Here is an 18,387-nt window from a genome sequence, read left to right on the forward strand (position 1 = left end):
TTGTCCCTTTCCCTCTCTCTCTGTCTTTCTCTCACACAAGCACTTATGCCCTATAACAGAAGCTAAAAAAAACCCCCAAACCAAAAACACACAAAACTTTTTTTTGGGGGGAGAGGTTTTTACTATAGGGCGCATGTGCTCACCAGAAAGACAGACAGAGAGACAGAAAGCAAGAAGTCAGCCCCCAGGGGGGAAGGCCACGCCGCAATCCCTTCTCCTCCATTCTCCTCTCGGGATCTTGAGCGCAGACGCACTTGTGCCCGGCATGAGTTTAAGACACCAGGTCCGAGACTCGAACTGCGGTGAACTACATGGGAGTCCAGCGACCTAGCCATTATGCCAACTGCTGGTCTCGACACACAAAACTTAATAGATGGTTTACAGAGACAGTGCAGCATAGTCGTGGTTGAAAAATGGCATCCAGAATCAATCTTTCTGGGCTGAAAGTCTCGACTCTAGCTGTGGGATCTTGGGGCAAATTATAGAACTTCATGAAAACCCAGTATCCTTGCCTGCAGATTGAGCGTGGTAAAATCCTCCTGAGAGCGATGATTTGAGGATTAAATGAGATCATCCGTCGGAAGCACTTAGCATGGGGCCTGGGTCGAAATGCTTAACAATAGTAACTTAAACTAAAGCTTACTTTTCCTGATGTCATACTGTTCTATGAAGTAAGAGTCTGATGTTTGTAGGGTTTCCCTCACACTGTCAGCGTGTGTAAGCAGTTAAACAGTTGGGAAACCTGTATATATTGGGTTGTTCGAAAAGTCACGACACAGTCGTCCAAAAATGTGTCGTGACTTTTCTGAAGACCCAATAGAATGTTTAACGTCATTGTTTAACATACTTTAGTTCTCGAGTCATTTTTCTTGCAGTTTGGAGGAAGAAATACTTTCACCCAAAGAGGGGCTTTCTCAGAAAGTAATTAGAGAATGAATTGTAGAGTATTACCTTTGAAATGGCTTAATCAATAAATAGTAGAATAAAATAGAATCAGTATTTTTTATTCTGTTCTAATTCTTTCATTTTTAATTTGCCAGGGGGCACATACACTTGTCAAAGAGAGAGAGACACAGACAAAGAAAAAGTCAACCCATGAGGGTTGACTACACCACAATCCCCTCTCCATTTCTTGTTTCAAGATTTGGGGCATGCACGCACACGAGCCCTGTGTGGTTTTCAAGCAGCTGGGTCCAGGGTGCAAACAGTGCAGTTGGCCATGTGGGATCCAGCCACCTTCACCTCCACACCACTGGCTGACCCTCTGTTCTAATTCTTGTTGTACGTTGGGTTTTTTAACTTAATGACACAATGACTCCTGTTGCTTCCTTGTATATATATGTTCCAGAGCATAATTAGTTTATATAACTGTATTTTAAAATGACTTAGTGGGACCAGCAGTTAGTGTAATGGCTATGTCACTGGACTCCCACAGTCGACTGTGGTTTGAGTCCTGGACCTGGTGGCTTAAACTCACACTGGGCGCGTGTGCGTGCATGCCCAAGATCCTGAGAGGAGAATGGAGGAGAAGGGATTGCCGCGTGGGCATACCCCCTGTGGGGTGATTGCTTACTTTCTGTCTCTGTCTCTCTCTGTCTTTCTGGTGAGTGCACATGCCCTATAGCAAAAACCTCTCCAAAAAAAGAATGAATGAATGAATGAACGAATGAATAAAACAACTTAGTACATTTTATGACTATTAATACCAATGAGTTGCTTTGCGAAAATCTTAAATAACAGACAGTTAATGCTGGGAATCAATCAGTGGCTTAGGAGCTGTAGACAGTAACAGGAGTGGTTTGTGGTTACATGTCTCAGTCCAGTGTGGTGGTTTAGTGATGGAGGCTTGACTTTTTAGGGGTGGGAGATCTTGAGAATACTGGAAGAACTCTAAGCTGTCCAGTTATTTTCGTATTTGTTGCTGGTCTTAATTCTGTTTTTTTTTCACCTGATAAAGTTTATTTTGAGAAATGTTAGATGCCTCGATACCGTGTGCTCACTCATGGAGGTGGTAGTACACTTCAGGAAGCTTTATCTGAAACTTACCTACTCTTTTTGCATTTCAAAATAATGTGATTCCCATCTTGAGATAGAATTCAGGGTAAAAATATAGGAATGATCATTAATGGATTACTGTTCTGTTTTGTCACATTCTTAGTTTATTGCTTAAAATGTCAGCTTTTAACTACCTCATTATTTAAAGTAAGACATTAAAAACAAGTGGCAGATGATGCCTGTCTTGCTGGCTACAGCAAGTGACGTTCTGTTGTATATGTTAGAGGGCAGTGGTGTGCTTTCAGGAATAAGGTGAATTTGAAGCACGAGTTCTTTGGAACAAGTGATTTGTCACATAAGTTTCTTCTCTGTCTGCATCTATATTATGTATAGCATCTCAACATGTGATAATCCTTGGTGCTTCACCTCCTGTCTCTTCATCAAGTACTCATGAAGATACTTAAAAATAGAAGCTTACCATTCTGTAAATTAAGAAACTAAACATTGAAGAGCGTTGGCAGAGTCCAGGGAGAATGTATTAGTGCGAATGGATTGGGCAGCATAGTTCTGAATTTTATACGGTTTCTCCTACTTTGTGAGCCCAAATCAGGCAAAATATTCAAAGACTTAGACCTGTGTCCAGAGGGGCTGAAAACCAGGCAGCCATCTTACCCAGGTGTCTGTACCCCGATCCCACCAGAGCTGAATTCTCTATCCCCCACCAGTTTGCATTAACACTTCCATGTCCATGTCTTCTCCGAGACTCCATCTGTGGCATGGCAGGAAGTGCAGAGCAGGGCTGGGAGAGGCACGTAGCATGCTGGGGCTCACTGCTGTGTGGTGGATGCAGAGGAGCCGGGTGGGTTAGGCTAGTAGCTGTGGTCAGGAGAGCACTGTAGAGCCACGAGCAATGGCAGGTGCGCTCTGGCTTATTTGGAGAACCCAGCCCTGACAGTCCAGCCATGGACCAGCTAGCCCCAATGAGAGGAACGTTTGTTAGGGATCTCGGCTCAGGGTCTATTGGTCTGTATTTGCAGTTCAGGTGGCTGAAAATGCAGCTATCCTTTTTGTGGTCTGTTGTCAGTCTCTTTTCATCTCAGTAAGGATGAGTTTTTTTTTTAAAAAAGGTGGGTGGAAGAGTAATACCGTGAAAAGAGATGGGAAGGTAAAAAAGAATGTTGCTGTGTCGATTTAGAAGCAACACATTTAGAAGTTCTGAAAATGATGTTTTTAACAAGCAGGTGAAGTGAAGGCATCTAAAAGACCGCCAGGTAGATACGACCTCTACAGAGAAAGAACAGGTTGAAGCAAGATTGCAGCAGAAGTTGACTGAGATAAGGAAAGAAAATGAGGAAACCTAAAATGGAGGACTTAAAGAATAATATCAATATAGCAGTTTTGAATAATTTATTCATGAAACAGTCCGTCAGTAAATATTCATTGAGCACCTACTATGAAGCTGCTATTCCCGGCACTGGTAAGCCAGTTTTAACATTGTAAGGCTTGTGGTGCCAAATACTAGAAAAACAGGAGTGGAGACAATTTTAGTTTTGTCCATTTCCAAGTAATACTAGTTCAGAAAAATTATACAAACACACATGCAGACATACCTCTAGATATATTCCAATGATTTGAAATTTTTATTTCAAGGAAAAGCCCTAACAATAGCTAGGCAGGAACAAAAGAAGTATTTATATCACAACCAAACCCACATTGGCCTCAGACTTCTTCTTTTCTCCAGCACTCAATACCAGAGACCATCAGGGCATTGCTCCTGTTTGGAGCCACTGATAAAATTTATGCTAGAAAATGACAGCCCTTCCTTGAAGACCCTTCATTTTCTTCTTCTTGGGAAAATATCTTGATATATGGATTTTGTTGCAGCAAGACACTTTACTCCCATCTGCTTTAAAGTTGCTTTAAGAAGCATATGGATCTGCGATACCTGTCTGTGATGTGATTGGCATTTTCCAGGGCTTTGCCATATACACAGGCATTCAGGGCCCCTGAAGAACAGGGAGGCTGCTTTCTCAAGATGTCTGTGCCCGCCACGTTGTCATGAGTGTGAGGATGTCCAGATCTGCAAAGATTTGGAAAACAGGGTACTTGCTCAGAAAACCATTCAAAGATGTACTCTGGCTGAGCAAAAAATTGTATGCAAATCAAGAACTAAATTTGTGAAAACCCTAGGAGAAAAAGGACTGGTGGTAACAGGCCAATTGAACATGTAAAGAAATATACGTGAAATACAACAGCTCATGTGTATGTAATTACAAATTAAATTTAACAACTTACTCCCAAGAATAAATTTACATAACAGAATGGTATTAGGAGAAAGAGGATCTATCTACTGGGTCATCAGAAAACGCGTGACATATTTTCCTATGCAACAATGCATCATGACTTTTCCCATGACCCAAAATAATCCACATTAATTTATAACAGTTAAGGTCATAATCATTTAAACTGGTTCTGGCACAAGAAGAGTGAACTAGAAAGCTCTGAGAGCAAATGTAGAATATATGTGTGAGGACGTGATTTTATAACAAAGAACTGCAAATCCACAGTGAAGGGTGTTAGGAAAATTGATTCAATCTTTGAAAATTATATTAAATCTAAGGTTCCTCACTGTGCCATATATTAAATTACAAATGAATAAAGATTTCAGGAAAGAAATGATAACATCAAGATGCATACATTTGGATGATTATTAGCCATGCTCAGGCCAAGTAAGGACTCTGAGCTCTAAAGCAGTGGACATAATTACAAAGGCTATATCATAAGTGGGACTGTGTAATAAGTTAAATTCAACAACAGCAAGAAGACCTGTATTGGGGACCAGCAGTTGGCATAATGGCTATGTCGCTGGACTCCCATGTAGTTGACCATGATTTGCGTCCTGGACCCGGTGGCTTAAAACTCATGCCAGGCGTGTGTGTATACGTGCCCAAGATCCCAAGAGAAGAATGGAGGAGAAGGGATTGCGGCATGGCCATCCCCCCTGGGGGTTGATTTCTCGCTTTCTGTCTCTCTGTCTCTCTCTGTCTGTCTGGTAAGCGCACATGCACTATAGCAAAAAACAAACAAACAAACAAACAAACAAAAAACAGACCTGTATTAGTAAATGTGACTATGTAGTAAAAAGTTGAATTCAATAACAATGACATCTAAACCCTAAATAGTCAATCACAACAATCTAGGGAGAATATTTGTAATAGAATTTGCCCATGAATCGGTAAGAAAAATATGAACTCTAGTACTCCTCATTTTACTTGTCAGTTCAAAGAAGAAGATTTCTTTAATCTGTATGAATTCCAAAGATTTTTTGTTTGAATGATTATTTTTTGTTTTGGTGGTGGTTGAGAGTGGGTATTCCAATACACTGCTTAAGAGACTGTGACATGATACGCTTTGGGTGTCAATTTGGGAGTATGTTTTAGGAGCCTTTAATATCTGTGTCCTTTGAATCAATTATACCACTTACAGAATTTACTCTATAGAAATAAGTATGCAGATGTGATGTATGTTCACTGATAGACTGGTTAAATAACCATCCATTAAAAACGGTGGTTTCTGAAATTATTTTAAGACAGGTTAAAATGTTGCTTATCTAATATTAAGTGAAAAAAAAACCAGCATACAACAGGATATATAATATCACTATTCCAATTTGAGAAAAATTTACTACAGGAAATATATCAAAATGTTAGCAAGGTGTGTGTGTGTGTGTTCATAACCAGAAGGCACACACACTCAGCAGAATGCATGAGAGAGTACTCCTCCCCAACCACCACAAGTGGGGCATGGTTACACCGCTTTTCTTTTCCTCCATTTCTCTATTCCATCAGGATTTGGGGCATGCAAGCACATGAGCCTGGTGGTAGTGTCTTTTGTTGTTGTTGTTTGTTTTTTGCTTTTTATTTTTTAAGCTGCTAGAGCCAGAACTTGAACAATGGTTAGCCATGTGGAATCTGGCTCCCTTAACTGCTGTGCTGTAGGGCTAACTCTGGATATTTTTTTATTTTATTTTTTTTAATTTTATGGGCCAGCAAGTGGCATGGTAGTTAAGGCACTGGATTCCCACATGGTCCAGGACCTGATGGCTTGAAAAATCACTCCAGGCATGTGTTCATGCATGCCCAAAATCCTGAGAGGAGAATGGAAGAGAAGGGATTGTGGCATGGTCATCCCCCTGGGGGTGATTTCTCACTTCCCTTTCTCTGTCTCTGGTGAGCACATGTGCCCTATGGGGGGGGGGAATATATGTATTTTGTAATGAGCTTGTACTATTATAAGCAATTTGAGAATAAAGTGAAATGTTAAATTCTTTCTAGTATCTCCTGTTAATTGCATGTGCTTTCAATCAACATTAAATTGATTTTATAGAGGAAATTTTTGTCTATTTGGCTTCCTTTTAAGCCTTACTAGAAGAGCAAGGTAAGAGGAAAGTGGTTTTCCCTGATATTGGTGAAGGGTAAATAAAATAATAACATTTCATTTTACTCAACTCCCTTTAGTTACCTGTTTTATATAGTAAATTCTGTTTATGAGACACTGGGTGGCGGTGGTGAAGCTAATGAGTTTCTTCAAAATTATGTAAGAGTGATAGTCACTAAATGTAAATTTGCAGTCATATAGATCTTTTACAAAATCAGGCAAAGTTTTTTTTTCTTATATTTCTTTTTTTTAAAAATAATACATTTAAAATTTTTAAATTTATTTTACACATTTAATCACTATACATCACAGCTTATAAAGTGAATTTACCCAACATGAATACACTTCACCGAAGTCCAGTTGAAGATACCATACACATTATGATCAACAGATATCAAACAAATCAGGCAAAGTTTTAACATTTAGGGTGCAATGTTTAAATGTATGTGGGATTCTTCCAGTTAGAGTGGAAAAATAAGATAGGACATTACTTGGATAGATGTTCATTTGAGAGGTGAACAGTTTTTCTCTTTCCAGAAGCGTATTTCTTACTTTGTGCTGCGAGCAAAAAGCAGGAGAAGTTTCCCAATGGGGTTTGTTCTTTCAGTAATGCTGTAGATAGATTGCTGGCTAGAGCCATTTGAAGAGCCAAGTAAGAAAAGGATATCAATTGTATTAGGAGAGAGTAGCTTGTTGACAATCACCCACTCACTCACCCTTGTACTAACCTATGCTGGTAATCTCCCACATCACTTAGAGTTGGCATTGATTCCTTCTGAATTAATACAGCAGTTAGGGCCAGCTGATTGGTGTGGTGGCTAAGACGGCTAAGTCTCACATAACCAACTGAGTGGTTCAAGTCCAGACCCGGTAGCTTGAAAAGCACATCAGGCACGTGTATGCATGTGCCCAAAATCCTGAGAGGTGAATGGAGGAGAAGGGATTGCAACACGGCCATCTCTCCCACCCCAGGGGGATGCTTTCTCACTTTCCCTCTCTCTCGGGCAAGTGTACATGCCCTGTAACAAAATTTAAAAACAATAAATAAATAAAGCAGTTAAATATCAGAAAGTGCTCAGAAGACTGAGTTTCTTTGAGTCAGAAGATTCACTAATACAGAAATAAGTTGTATCTTGAAAGTCTTCTGTACCTCAAAGTTTTATCTATTCCTCCATTAAAAGCAACATGAAATACCCATGAGAAGTATCTTTTTCCTCACTAGCTTATAGCCCTTTCAGATTTTTTTTTCTGTAGCGTAGAAATAAATGCTGATTATTTTCATTATCAATGGACAGATGGGAAACTGAAAGGATTTGATGTACTAGTTAGGACTCAGAGCTTGTCTTTCAGCATAATGATTAAAAATGGTCTCTTCCCTCCCTCCCTTCTCTCCTCCTGATTGTCCTTGCTCTTGAAAAGGACTTAGGAGAAAAGCATATGCTCTTACTAAGTTAATGGTTTGTACCTTATTGGTTATATCCTGGCATTCTGTCCAGTTTTAAAGTCTTTGTTTTGATTCAGGGACAGTGTTTTATTAAAAGATTTGATCTGAAAGTAGACCCACTTTGGGTAAAAAAAAGAGCAGACCTTGAGTCATTCAGAAGGCTTTCTATCTGATATGTTGCCTTTGAAGACTCTATATTAATTATTTTATCCAAAGCTTTTTTTTTTTTATTCCTTTCATGCACCACAATTAGACCCAAATTATTTAGCCTAGTGATATTTTGTTCTTAGTATTACCATTTCCTTTCAAACCCTTGTTTTCTTCTCCCTGGACCAAAAAAAAAAAGTTTTAAAGTAAGTTCTGTTCACAGAACTGTTCTGAAGAGATATGTAAAGGCAGAGGGAAGGCGATGATCAGTATGTGGTGATGGAATGTTTTCTCCAGTGGGGTTTGCAATGACCATTCATTGAGAAGAGCTGCTGAATAACTAGATATGTTTGTTAGGAAAAGGGGGATGAAGGGAGGTCACTTGGAACAGGCCTGCTACCAGCAGCTTCTAGGTATTATAAAGGCCCTTTTTTGGTCTTAGAAGCCCAAATTGAATGTGCCTCTGGGTTTCAGGGGCATTACAGTGGTGTGCGCGCTGTACTGCTCACCTGGGCACTTTGGAAGTAGCCTCAAGACATTGGTACTTCTGATTTATGATTCTTGCACTTAATACCACCATCACTGTGCTTTACTCCCCTCCCTCTTCCCTTTCCTCTTCCTGTCCTGACCATGTCTGTGGGGTAGCGAAGAGAATTTTGGAACCAAGAAATACAGGGCTAGGGAGGAGAAGGATATATTTTGTACTATCTGGGTTCTTGCTACTCTGCCCTGGAATATACCCTCCAGGCACTTGAGATCCCTAGCTGGTAAAACACTGAAGAATGACTTTCCTTCTGCCTCTTTTCCTTTGCAGGAAACACATGAAATTGTGGCGATCAAGAAATTCAAGGACAGTGAAGGTATAACATATTTATTTTTTCCTTCTGTATTAAGTTTTTGTAAACAGAACATGGAAGAGCTGGGATTTTAGCTGTCTAGACCCTGTCAGTTCTTGAAATTTTAAAGTCAGTCTCAAACAATGAACATGCATAGCTTATTATCATGCTTTGTTTTTAAAAATGTTCCTTCTATGCGAATCTTTTCAAATCTCATGATGTTAGAATATTTTTTTTGCATTTGAAGGTAAAATCATTATTGGAAATCTTGCCCCAAAAACATGATAGAAGGCATATTATTAACATGAAAAAAAAACACATTTGAAGTAAATATACAGGATCTTCAAAAAGTTCATGGGATCACGAAGGGCAAAGTATTTTTACAAGCAAAATGAGAAATAGCGATTGACTGTTTTAAAAAAATAATTAGAATAATAATAATACTGATTGGGGAAAACATAGAAAAGATATTGAATGTTGAAGCGGGGAGATTAATGTCTCTGTATTGACTGACATGCATGGCACTCCCTTTTGAAAAAGCAATGTAATACACTGTAAAGTTATATGTAATCCAATGTCATATAAAGAAGATTATGATGATAATAAAAAAAAAGTTCATGGGAAACACATATTATGAAAACGCTATGCACAGATTTCAGGTTTTTTTGTGCCAATATAAACACATCCTTAAATTTCATTTTCCCCACAGACTCTTTGAAGTCCCTTCAGTACTTCTGTGGGTTCACACTAGCAGTGAGTGCTGCGTGACAAGTTTCAGTGTTGGTTACTGTGATCTCTGGTTCCTAGTCAGAGTTAGAAATAGAAGGGTAAGTGGTAGACAAGAGTGATTTTATATTTAGCAGAATTCATCGGAAGACCAAGAACTTTTCAAGAAGAAATACTGTACTTGGAGGCCCAATCACACAGTCAGATCATTTCAGATGGAGTGTTAAAGTTACCCTGTGCTGGGTGAGAAAGTTTAAAATAAAGTATTTCAGTAGTTCATTAGTTTTAAAATTGAAGGCATTGGCCATCCAAAGGTCATGAAGTAGGGAAACCGATCATAAAAATACACATGGCTGCAAGGAGCTCCAGGCAGCATTTTTTTTTTAAACTTTTTTGGACAGAAACCCACAGTAGAAATGTATTTGTTATCCTAACCAGTACACTGTACTACAGTATATGTAACCGAAGCAGAAGTGTCACAGACTATCAGGTTGTCAGGAGAGTCACGATGTATTTTTCTATGTTTTCCTATGCAAAAATGCATCATGACTTTCCCGACAACCTAATACTTTATCATACTAATGTGACAGTCTCTGTTTTCTGTTCTCTCCTGTGCATGTCAATTAATGTAAACGTCTACTGTGACATCATATACATTGATTTCACCACTAATGAGTCACAGCCTGCCATTTGAAAACAGTAGGGTAGGGGTAAGAGGTACCAGCACAGCAACAACCTTCGGAAAATATGAAAATAGCAGTCATAGCCCACCTTCAGGAGCACACATTTACAAGCCACCTGGTTTTGTATTTAGCAACAATTTCATCACCCTTATCTCAGTGACTTAGCAAACTTTTAAGTAACGAGAAGGGTTTGTTTGCTAACTAACCCTGGATAGACTGAACAGTATTTGATGTGATCCAGCTCTGATGGGCTGGGTATGTGGAGAACATGCATATCCGCTGGGAACTTCAGCAGCTGTTATGTGCGCAGCCTGAAGGGGAAGGCAAAAGAACATTCTTTTAGCTTCTTCTTGGGGGAAGACAAAACTTGCTTCAAATGGTGTACCTGTGGTCTAACAGGAAGCAGTAGCTCCCCGGGGCAACCCACTGTGAAACCATTGGAAATGAGCTCTTTGAGCAGTGACTCTGGGACTAAAAAGACAGGTGACCAAAAGACCAATGGCGAGCTCCAAAATGAGTGGTTGCAATGGTAGATCAAAGCATAACCTTTGCGAGCGTTTTAAGACTTCTGACTGTGCATTCATCTTGTAGGACACACCAGCAAGCATCAGTTACCACCAAAAATAACAGTTGTCATATAGGCGCACAAACTAGGCCATGTGTGTCGTTATGCCTTTGGTTTAAAAAACAAAAACAAAAAATTAAGTACCATCTTCTATACAGTCTATCTTGTGCATACCAATCCTTCACTTCAGTGATATATTTTTACCTGTTACTGTATCTTCAAAGTGACCATCACTAGTGTATCTGCTGAAATTCATTGAGCTCTGAGTCAGGTGCTGTAAAAGCCCGGAAGATAACTCATGTGTGTAATTTCAAGAAGTGTATGACCTATTGGTAGAAATAAGACCTATAAATAAATAACAAGAAAACCGAATAGAAACTGCCCAAATGGAGACGTGGACTTTGATCATTTTGAGGAGGCAGAGATTGCAACCGGAAGTGCACAAATAGTCCAGACAGAGAAAACATTTGATCTGCCCTTACTTCATTGTAGCAATCGGAAGTGCGCGAAGAGTCTAGACAGGAAAACATTTGATCTGCTCTTACTTCATTGTAGCAATCGGAAGTGCACGAAGAGTCGAGACAGGAAAACATTTGATCTGCCCTTATTTCATTGAGCAGACAAAACATTAATCCACTCTGCCGCATCTCTGCCAGCACATTCCTTACATGCACACAGCCGTATCACCCAGCCCGCCTCGTCACTGTACACCCACACACCCCTACACATCTTCCTGGAGGGGCACGTTTGCAGCATTGCTATGGTAGAATCTGAAGACAATTCCAATGACTTACATGCTTTTTAATTCCAGTTCTGTTATAGACCTACTTCACTCATATTTCCAGTTCCCTCTGGGAGATTGAATACGCTCTTATCTGTATTTACCCTTTTCCTCCTATGAGAATAGTGTCTTACTTAATGGAAAGAAAGGGAAGGGGTACCTGGGTGGTGAACCACCCTTTGGGAGCACGAAGTGTATAAATATGTGGGGGCTTCAAAAAGGTGGTGGGAAATGCAGTTCAGGTATCAGTTTGTTTTGGCAAAAAATTTTGAAATCCATGTCTATGTCTTCATAATATGCATTTTCCATGAACATTTTAGGAGACTTCTCATAGTCTCTTACAGGTGAGAATGTCCAGCCTCTGTGTAAACTGTTTAATTCTGAATGGGTTTATTATCTTAAATTTTATAATAAGCTATGGAGTGTCATGATAACATTGCCCATATTGTCACATAGCTCTCATCAATCCTTTCTATTAGGTACTCTGAAAATATTCTTAAGATAGTGATTATTCTAAATACAAAGTCCAAATTCTTTGTGAAGATAATAAAACAATTCTGAAAAGACATCACTGAATTGAAATAGGATCTGTACTTGGTCTGACCTGTGTTTGAGCTAATCAAGTACTCTCTCACTGATAATATCTAGGGATGTTTTGTGAGTATATGTCACCTTCTGATAGCTTTAAAGGACCATGATAATGTACCCACAAATTAGTTTAAAATGTTTATGAAACTACATTTTAAGGTAGATCACTGTTTAGTTCAAGAGCTCTTCATTATCCCATGATAACAGATCACCATTTAAAATGGGAACTAAAATTTCATAATAAATAAGAGGTTATAATGCAGCTTTAAGTTGACAAAATAAAACTAAAATTATGACAAGAAGTTTGCTTTATAGTTAACTTAGGTTATAACAACTATGTAATATTTCTTAGAAGATCCAGTGTTCTCTTTTGGGGAGGAGGAGCAATTTTTATAGTAAGATTGTAGGCTAGACCACCACAATAAGAAAAAAAAAAGCAATTAAAAATTTGGCCCGGCTGTGCTGGTGTGCTGGTAAGACACCGTGCTTGGCAGGCTGGGACCACACGGGAGACCTAGGTATGATTCTTAGTCCAACCTAAAGGCCAGAAACAATGGCATGTATCTGTAATTTCAGTGACTCAGGAAGGCTGAGGCAAGAGGATCATGAGCTTGAGGCTGGTCATGTGAAAATAGCAAGACCCAGTATAAAAGAGAGCCAAGCATGGGGCCAGCAGATGGCATAGCGGTTACATCACTGGACTCCCACATGGCCAACAGCTGTTCAAACCTCAGACCCATTGGCTTGACACTCATCCTGAGCACGTGTTACATGCATGCTCAAGATCCTAGGAGGAGAGGGAACCAGCAGTTAGCGTAATGGCTATGTTGCTGGACTCCCACATAGTCTACTGCGATTCGAGTCCCGGACCCAGTGGCTTAAACTCACGCCGGGCGCGTGTGCGTGTGTGCCCAAGATCCCGAGAGGAGGATGGAGGAGAAGGGATTGTGGCGTGACCAGCCCCCCTGGGGTTTGATTTCTCGCTTTCTGTCTCTCTGTCTCTCTGGCGAGCGCACGCGCCCTATAGCGAAAACCTCTCCAAAAAAAAAAAAAATCCTAGGAGGAGAAAGGAGAAGGGATAGCAGTGTGGCCATCCCCTTTGCAGTGCCATTTCTGACTTTTCTTCTCACTGTCTCTGTCTGTCTGTCGCTCTCCCATGGGTAAGTATACGCACCCTAAGACAAAAACCTCTTTAAGAAAACAAAACAAACAAACAAACAAAGAGCCAGGCAAAAACGAAAAGAACGGAAGAAATAATAGCAAGGAGGGAAAGCATAGATACTGTAGAGTGCATCGGTTAGGGGGTGGGGGGCCCAGGAAAAATAAAATGAGCAGAAATGGAAAATTACCTGTTGATGATGTATATGGTAATATCTTTGACTTGACTGACATGCACTTCATGCATGTTGGGAAAAACCATGTTGTAAGTTGTAAAGATGTACAGTGATTAAATGTAAATAAAGAAGAAAAAAGAAAAAAGAGCCAGGCGTGGTGCTACATGCCTGAAGTACCAGCTGGGAGGCTGAGATTGGCGACAGCAAGACCTTGTCCCCCCAGAAAGAGGTTTGTTAGTTTTCTCTTCATTTGTTTGTTTGTTTGTTTGTTTTGAGAGGTTTTTACTATAGGGCATGTGCGCTTGTCAGAAAGACAGAGAGACAGAAAGTGAGAAATCCCCCCTCCCTGGGGCGGGGGGTGGGGGGATGGCCACACTGCAATCCCTTCTCCTCCATTCTCCTCTCGGGATCTGGGGCACGCACACACACGCACCAGGCGTGAGTTTAAGCCACCGGGTCCAGGACTCAAACCACAGTTGACTATATACACCAACTGCTGGTCCCTCTTCATTTGCTTTTCTATTCCTGCCTTTCTGCCTTCCTTTTTCAGGTTTTTATTCTCCACTTGTTAGCTGACATATCGGGCTATTTATTCATCAGTATCTTCCCCCGCTTTCTCCCTGAGAGGCTTTGACACCTAGGTTGGGGATAAAGACTCTGATTAAAAGGGAGGAATGTTTGAGTGATAAACATCTGGGATCACTTCCGGAGTTCATTGCTTTCTTGCTTTGATGACTTCTACTTCTTGATACTTCATCATAAATTTGCAATCTTAGATAATTCTTAATGATATCCTGCACGATGGTATTATAACTTTGTCTATTAATGTAAGTTCTCACAGAAAAACAGTAACCAGTAGATACCTGATTGACCTGTAACCTCTATTGAATTAGTTCTCTTCATTATTTGAATTTTCTGAGAAGAGAAAATAATGACTACAAACCGTAAAAATGTTAGAGATTACTAGGTCATTGGGAAAGTCATGATGCATTTTTCTATGTTTTTCTGTGCAAAAATGTGCCATAACTTCCCCGCTGGCCCAATAGCTAAGTAAGTGCTTCCATAATTATGTATAATTACAGATGTAGCCTGATCTCCTACCCTCCCTCTAACTCCACTCTGGTTCAATGAAATTTGACGTTCGGATGATAATCTTCTACTTCTGTTGTTAGACTAGATGGCTTTGAACCAACAAGGATGAGACATGTGGTCTCTCTATCCTTTAGGAGAATCTGTGGTCTAGAATTTGGTTCTGACATATGTTTGAGCATTCCTTTCGTGTCTTTGGGCCTTGTGATCTCTCCTGGAATGTACAGATGATGGGGTAAGGGAGGGATCCTCCTTACTTGTCCTCAGTACATGGCGGATAAGATGGAATTCAGGCTGTGTCTGTTTTTATGTCAGATAAAATTGCCTACATTTCATATCCTACTGCTGATTTTGTTTTCTGTGGATAAGTGTTTTGCTCTTGGAATGGACATATTTATTCTTCTTAATTATTAGAGAATGCTTAGTTGATCATCTATTCTTTTCTCACATTTATTGCGTTCTTATTTTTACCCCAACGCTAGAAAACTCTATCCTCATCTCTGGATCAGGATACTCTGATCTCCTGTTTTGTATAATGGTACAAAATAAGCGTTCATCATCTTCAGCTCTTAAATTCAAGAGCCCAATTTCTCTGCTAAGAGAGGCCTTGAAACCAAATTTTCAACTCTTGATTAAATGAAGAATTTGACGAACCAAGCATGGACATCATGGGTAGTCACGATTTCACTGCATTTCTTTTTCAGGTCCAAAATGGATTTCTTCCCAACTTTAAGAATTCTTCTAGGATTTGGTGATCATTTTGCACCTTTCATGGTTTCATAAATTTACACTGTGCCTCCTCCACCACCCCCCCCCTTGCTATAGGCCACATGTACTCGCTGGAGACAGAGAAAGAAGAGAAGAGAGAAATTATAGCTTATTGGGAGTGGGAAATAGCCATGGTGCAGTCTCTTTTCTGTTCCTCTCTTTAGATTTTGGGCACACATGCATACATGTTACTATATTTTTCAAGCCGCCAGGCCCGGGACTAGAATCACAAAGTTGGCCATGTGGGATCCAGCCACCCCAACCACCATGCCACTGACTGGCCCTCCACTGTGCTTTTGCCTCCCCTTCATCTCCCAGGATTAAAGAGTCCTCATCTTTTCTGGTGCACAGAGCAGCAGGAGCAGCATTCTCACCCCCAGCCACATTAAATGTCCCGCAGTAGATGTTCCTTCTTCAATCAGGGCAAGCAGACTCAAGCATGGTACCCCCGTGGTTTTGTACCGGATGGGTTGACTTTCTCTCTCAGTGGATCCATTTAAAGGTCCGTTTTGGGGGGGGCCTCTTTGGCTATACAAAAATGTCAGATTTGTGATTTCATAAAGTAGGTTATAGCTATTCCTGGATTTCTTTTCCAAGCCCACAGTTCTTTAAAAATAGAGTTACAATAGAGTTTCTGCTCATCTTTGGAATTTTCTCTTTTCATCACTTTCTTATCTTTGGATTCCTTTTGCTCTTGTGATCTTTCTCCTTAAAAATCGTTCTCTTTTACTTCAGAGAACAGTCTCTCTTGATTTTTAGGTGTGTTAACTTGCCTTACTGGTAAGCTGACAATTAGGTCAGTTTATTGTTTGTTTTTGCTTAATGTCCTTTTTTTCTGGCCTCCCATTTAGTTCTTATTCAGTGGAGTCTCTATGTTCTTCATAAAGTTTATGAAAAATATATTTATTATGAAAAAAAGAGGCATGGACTTAAACTTTTTTCCCATCAAAATAAACTTGTACTTTCTTCTTCTCCTTCTTTCTTCTTTCTTCCTTCCTCTTTCTTTTTCTTTTTTCTTCTTCTTTTGGTTTGCCATAGGACATATGTGGTTGCCAGAGAGAACGTGAGAAATCACCTCCCAGAGGAGGTGGCTACACCACAATCCCTTCTCTTCCATTCTCCTCTTGGGCTTTTGGGCATGCATGCACATGCGTCTGGCATGATTTTCAAGTGGCTGGGTCCAGGACTTGAACTGTGGTTGGTCATATGGGAGTACAGTGCCTCAACCACTGCATTACTTGCTGGCTTCTCTTCTTTTCTTAAAGTTTATTTCTCCCATGAGCAAGAAAGACAGCAAGAAACAGCGCTCCCAACAGGGTCCTGATGCTATGCCTCTCTCTCAGCCCGCTCTGGATCATGGTACACATGTGCCTGGCCTACTCGGGGAGGTCTTTGGACTTGAGCCAGGAACCTTCCCATGTGAGACTGCCTTGTAGAGTGTTGTTTTCTACCACTGTACCACTGTCGGGCCCCTAAACTTGTACTTTAATTCCATTTTTCCATGACCTCTTTGAAGCCCTCTCATATATAAATTAGATAGCTCGAGGTATAGATCTGCACATAATGGCCAGGGTTGCTCCTGCATTCAGCCAAAGCTCTTGGGTGGTGACAGATGATGAGGGGGTAGGCACATGCATAAGCAGGTACCACTTAGGAAGTACTACTCTTAGCTGGAAGGTGACCTTCAGGGTAAATCCAGCATTACCCAAGACCCAAAGTTGGGTGTTATTAACGGAGACTAAAATGTTGATCCAGGAGCTTCACTGAACTTTTCCCCTCCCTTCCCATGCTGCTCTGCCAGTTGGCTAAACAGCGACAGTCTAGACCTGTCCTGGATGTTGTGACTCACTTCCAGACTCGCCGTGTTATGTCGTACCACCGGTGCCCCTGTAATTTGCTCAGGCTGTGAGGTACAATGTGACCTTCAGCTCACTCACCCTGGGAACCTTAGTTGTCCTTTCCAGACTTGTTTTCTTCATTTGTAAGCTGGATGAGCTGTCCTAGGGAAATAATTGACAAAGATTACTTCAACTAGAAGGCAGTGCTTTTTGTGTTCATTTCAGTGGGCTGTGCTTTTACCTTCGGTAAACTGCTTCACTCAAGTGCTCTTTTCCTTTCTGAACTTCTGAAGAGAGGAAGCATGTGAAAGTGGAATGCACATTCCTTTCCCCTGTCATCCGGGAGTTGAGTGTTCATCATAAAGTTCACGGCAGGCTAGGAATTTTAAAAGTACTTAGAGAAACAAAATTCTAGGATGTGCCAAGTAATGAAGAATGCACATTTTGTTTGTTCTTAGGGAATTAATAACTCCATAAAAGTGCCTTGCCCAAAATTATATGTCTCACTATTAGTTGGTTAAAAGGCTGACTCCAAAGTCTAGATCTTCGTAGTTATTCCAGTATTGCATCTACTAAAGCCATTCTGATATAGCCATCCTGAGATGACTGTTAGCAAGTAAAAGTGCCACCGGTCGCTAATAATGCAATGTGCCCCTTTTCCCTATTGCTTTGTGGGTGCCAGGAATCAATAAGCATTTGATTAAGGAGGATGTGCCAGCTGTATTTACTTAGCGACTTCATTGTAACATTTATTTGTACCCAACTCCAGCTTAGCTTATGGATCTTCTTAATGACTTTGTGCGTGCGCACACACACAGGAGTCTTCAAAATGTTCATGGAAAATGCATATTACGAAAAAGCTATACATGGATTTCCAATATTTTTTTGCACCAAAATAAACTTGTACTTTTTTTTTTAATTTTGATTTTTATTTCTTGAAGTTGATTTATTCATTTCTTCCACGAGAAGCAGAGAGATAGGCAGCCCCAACCAGGTCTTCTTGCTGTGACCCACCATCAGTCTCAGCTGAAAGGGATCAGTGTCACACATAGCCAGGGAGGTCCCAGAATGTAAACATGGGACCATTCCTATGTAGGTCCAACTGTGTCATCACTGTGCCACCACCTGGCCTCTCAAATTTGTACTTGAATTCTGT

General features: G+C 40.4%; 1 protein-coding gene across 1 annotated transcript in view; it reads left to right on the forward strand.

Annotated features, from left to right (window-relative positions):
• The window catches only part of CDKL5 (cyclin dependent kinase like 5), a 143,212-nt gene that overhangs the window by 53,435 nt on the left and 71,390 nt on the right, over nt 1–18,387 (forward strand). The window contains 1 exon segment of the mRNA XM_027775474.1: nt 8,838–8,883. Within this exon segment, the coding sequence (XP_027631275.1) occupies nt 8,838–8,883 (46 nt within the window).

This window comes from Tupaia chinensis, unplaced genomic scaffold (genome assembly GCF_000334495.1).
Source record: "Tupaia chinensis unplaced genomic scaffold, TupChi_1.0 Scaffold000567_1, whole genome shotgun sequence".
Taxonomy (NCBI): domain Eukaryota; kingdom Metazoa; phylum Chordata; class Mammalia; order Scandentia; family Tupaiidae; genus Tupaia; species Tupaia belangeri.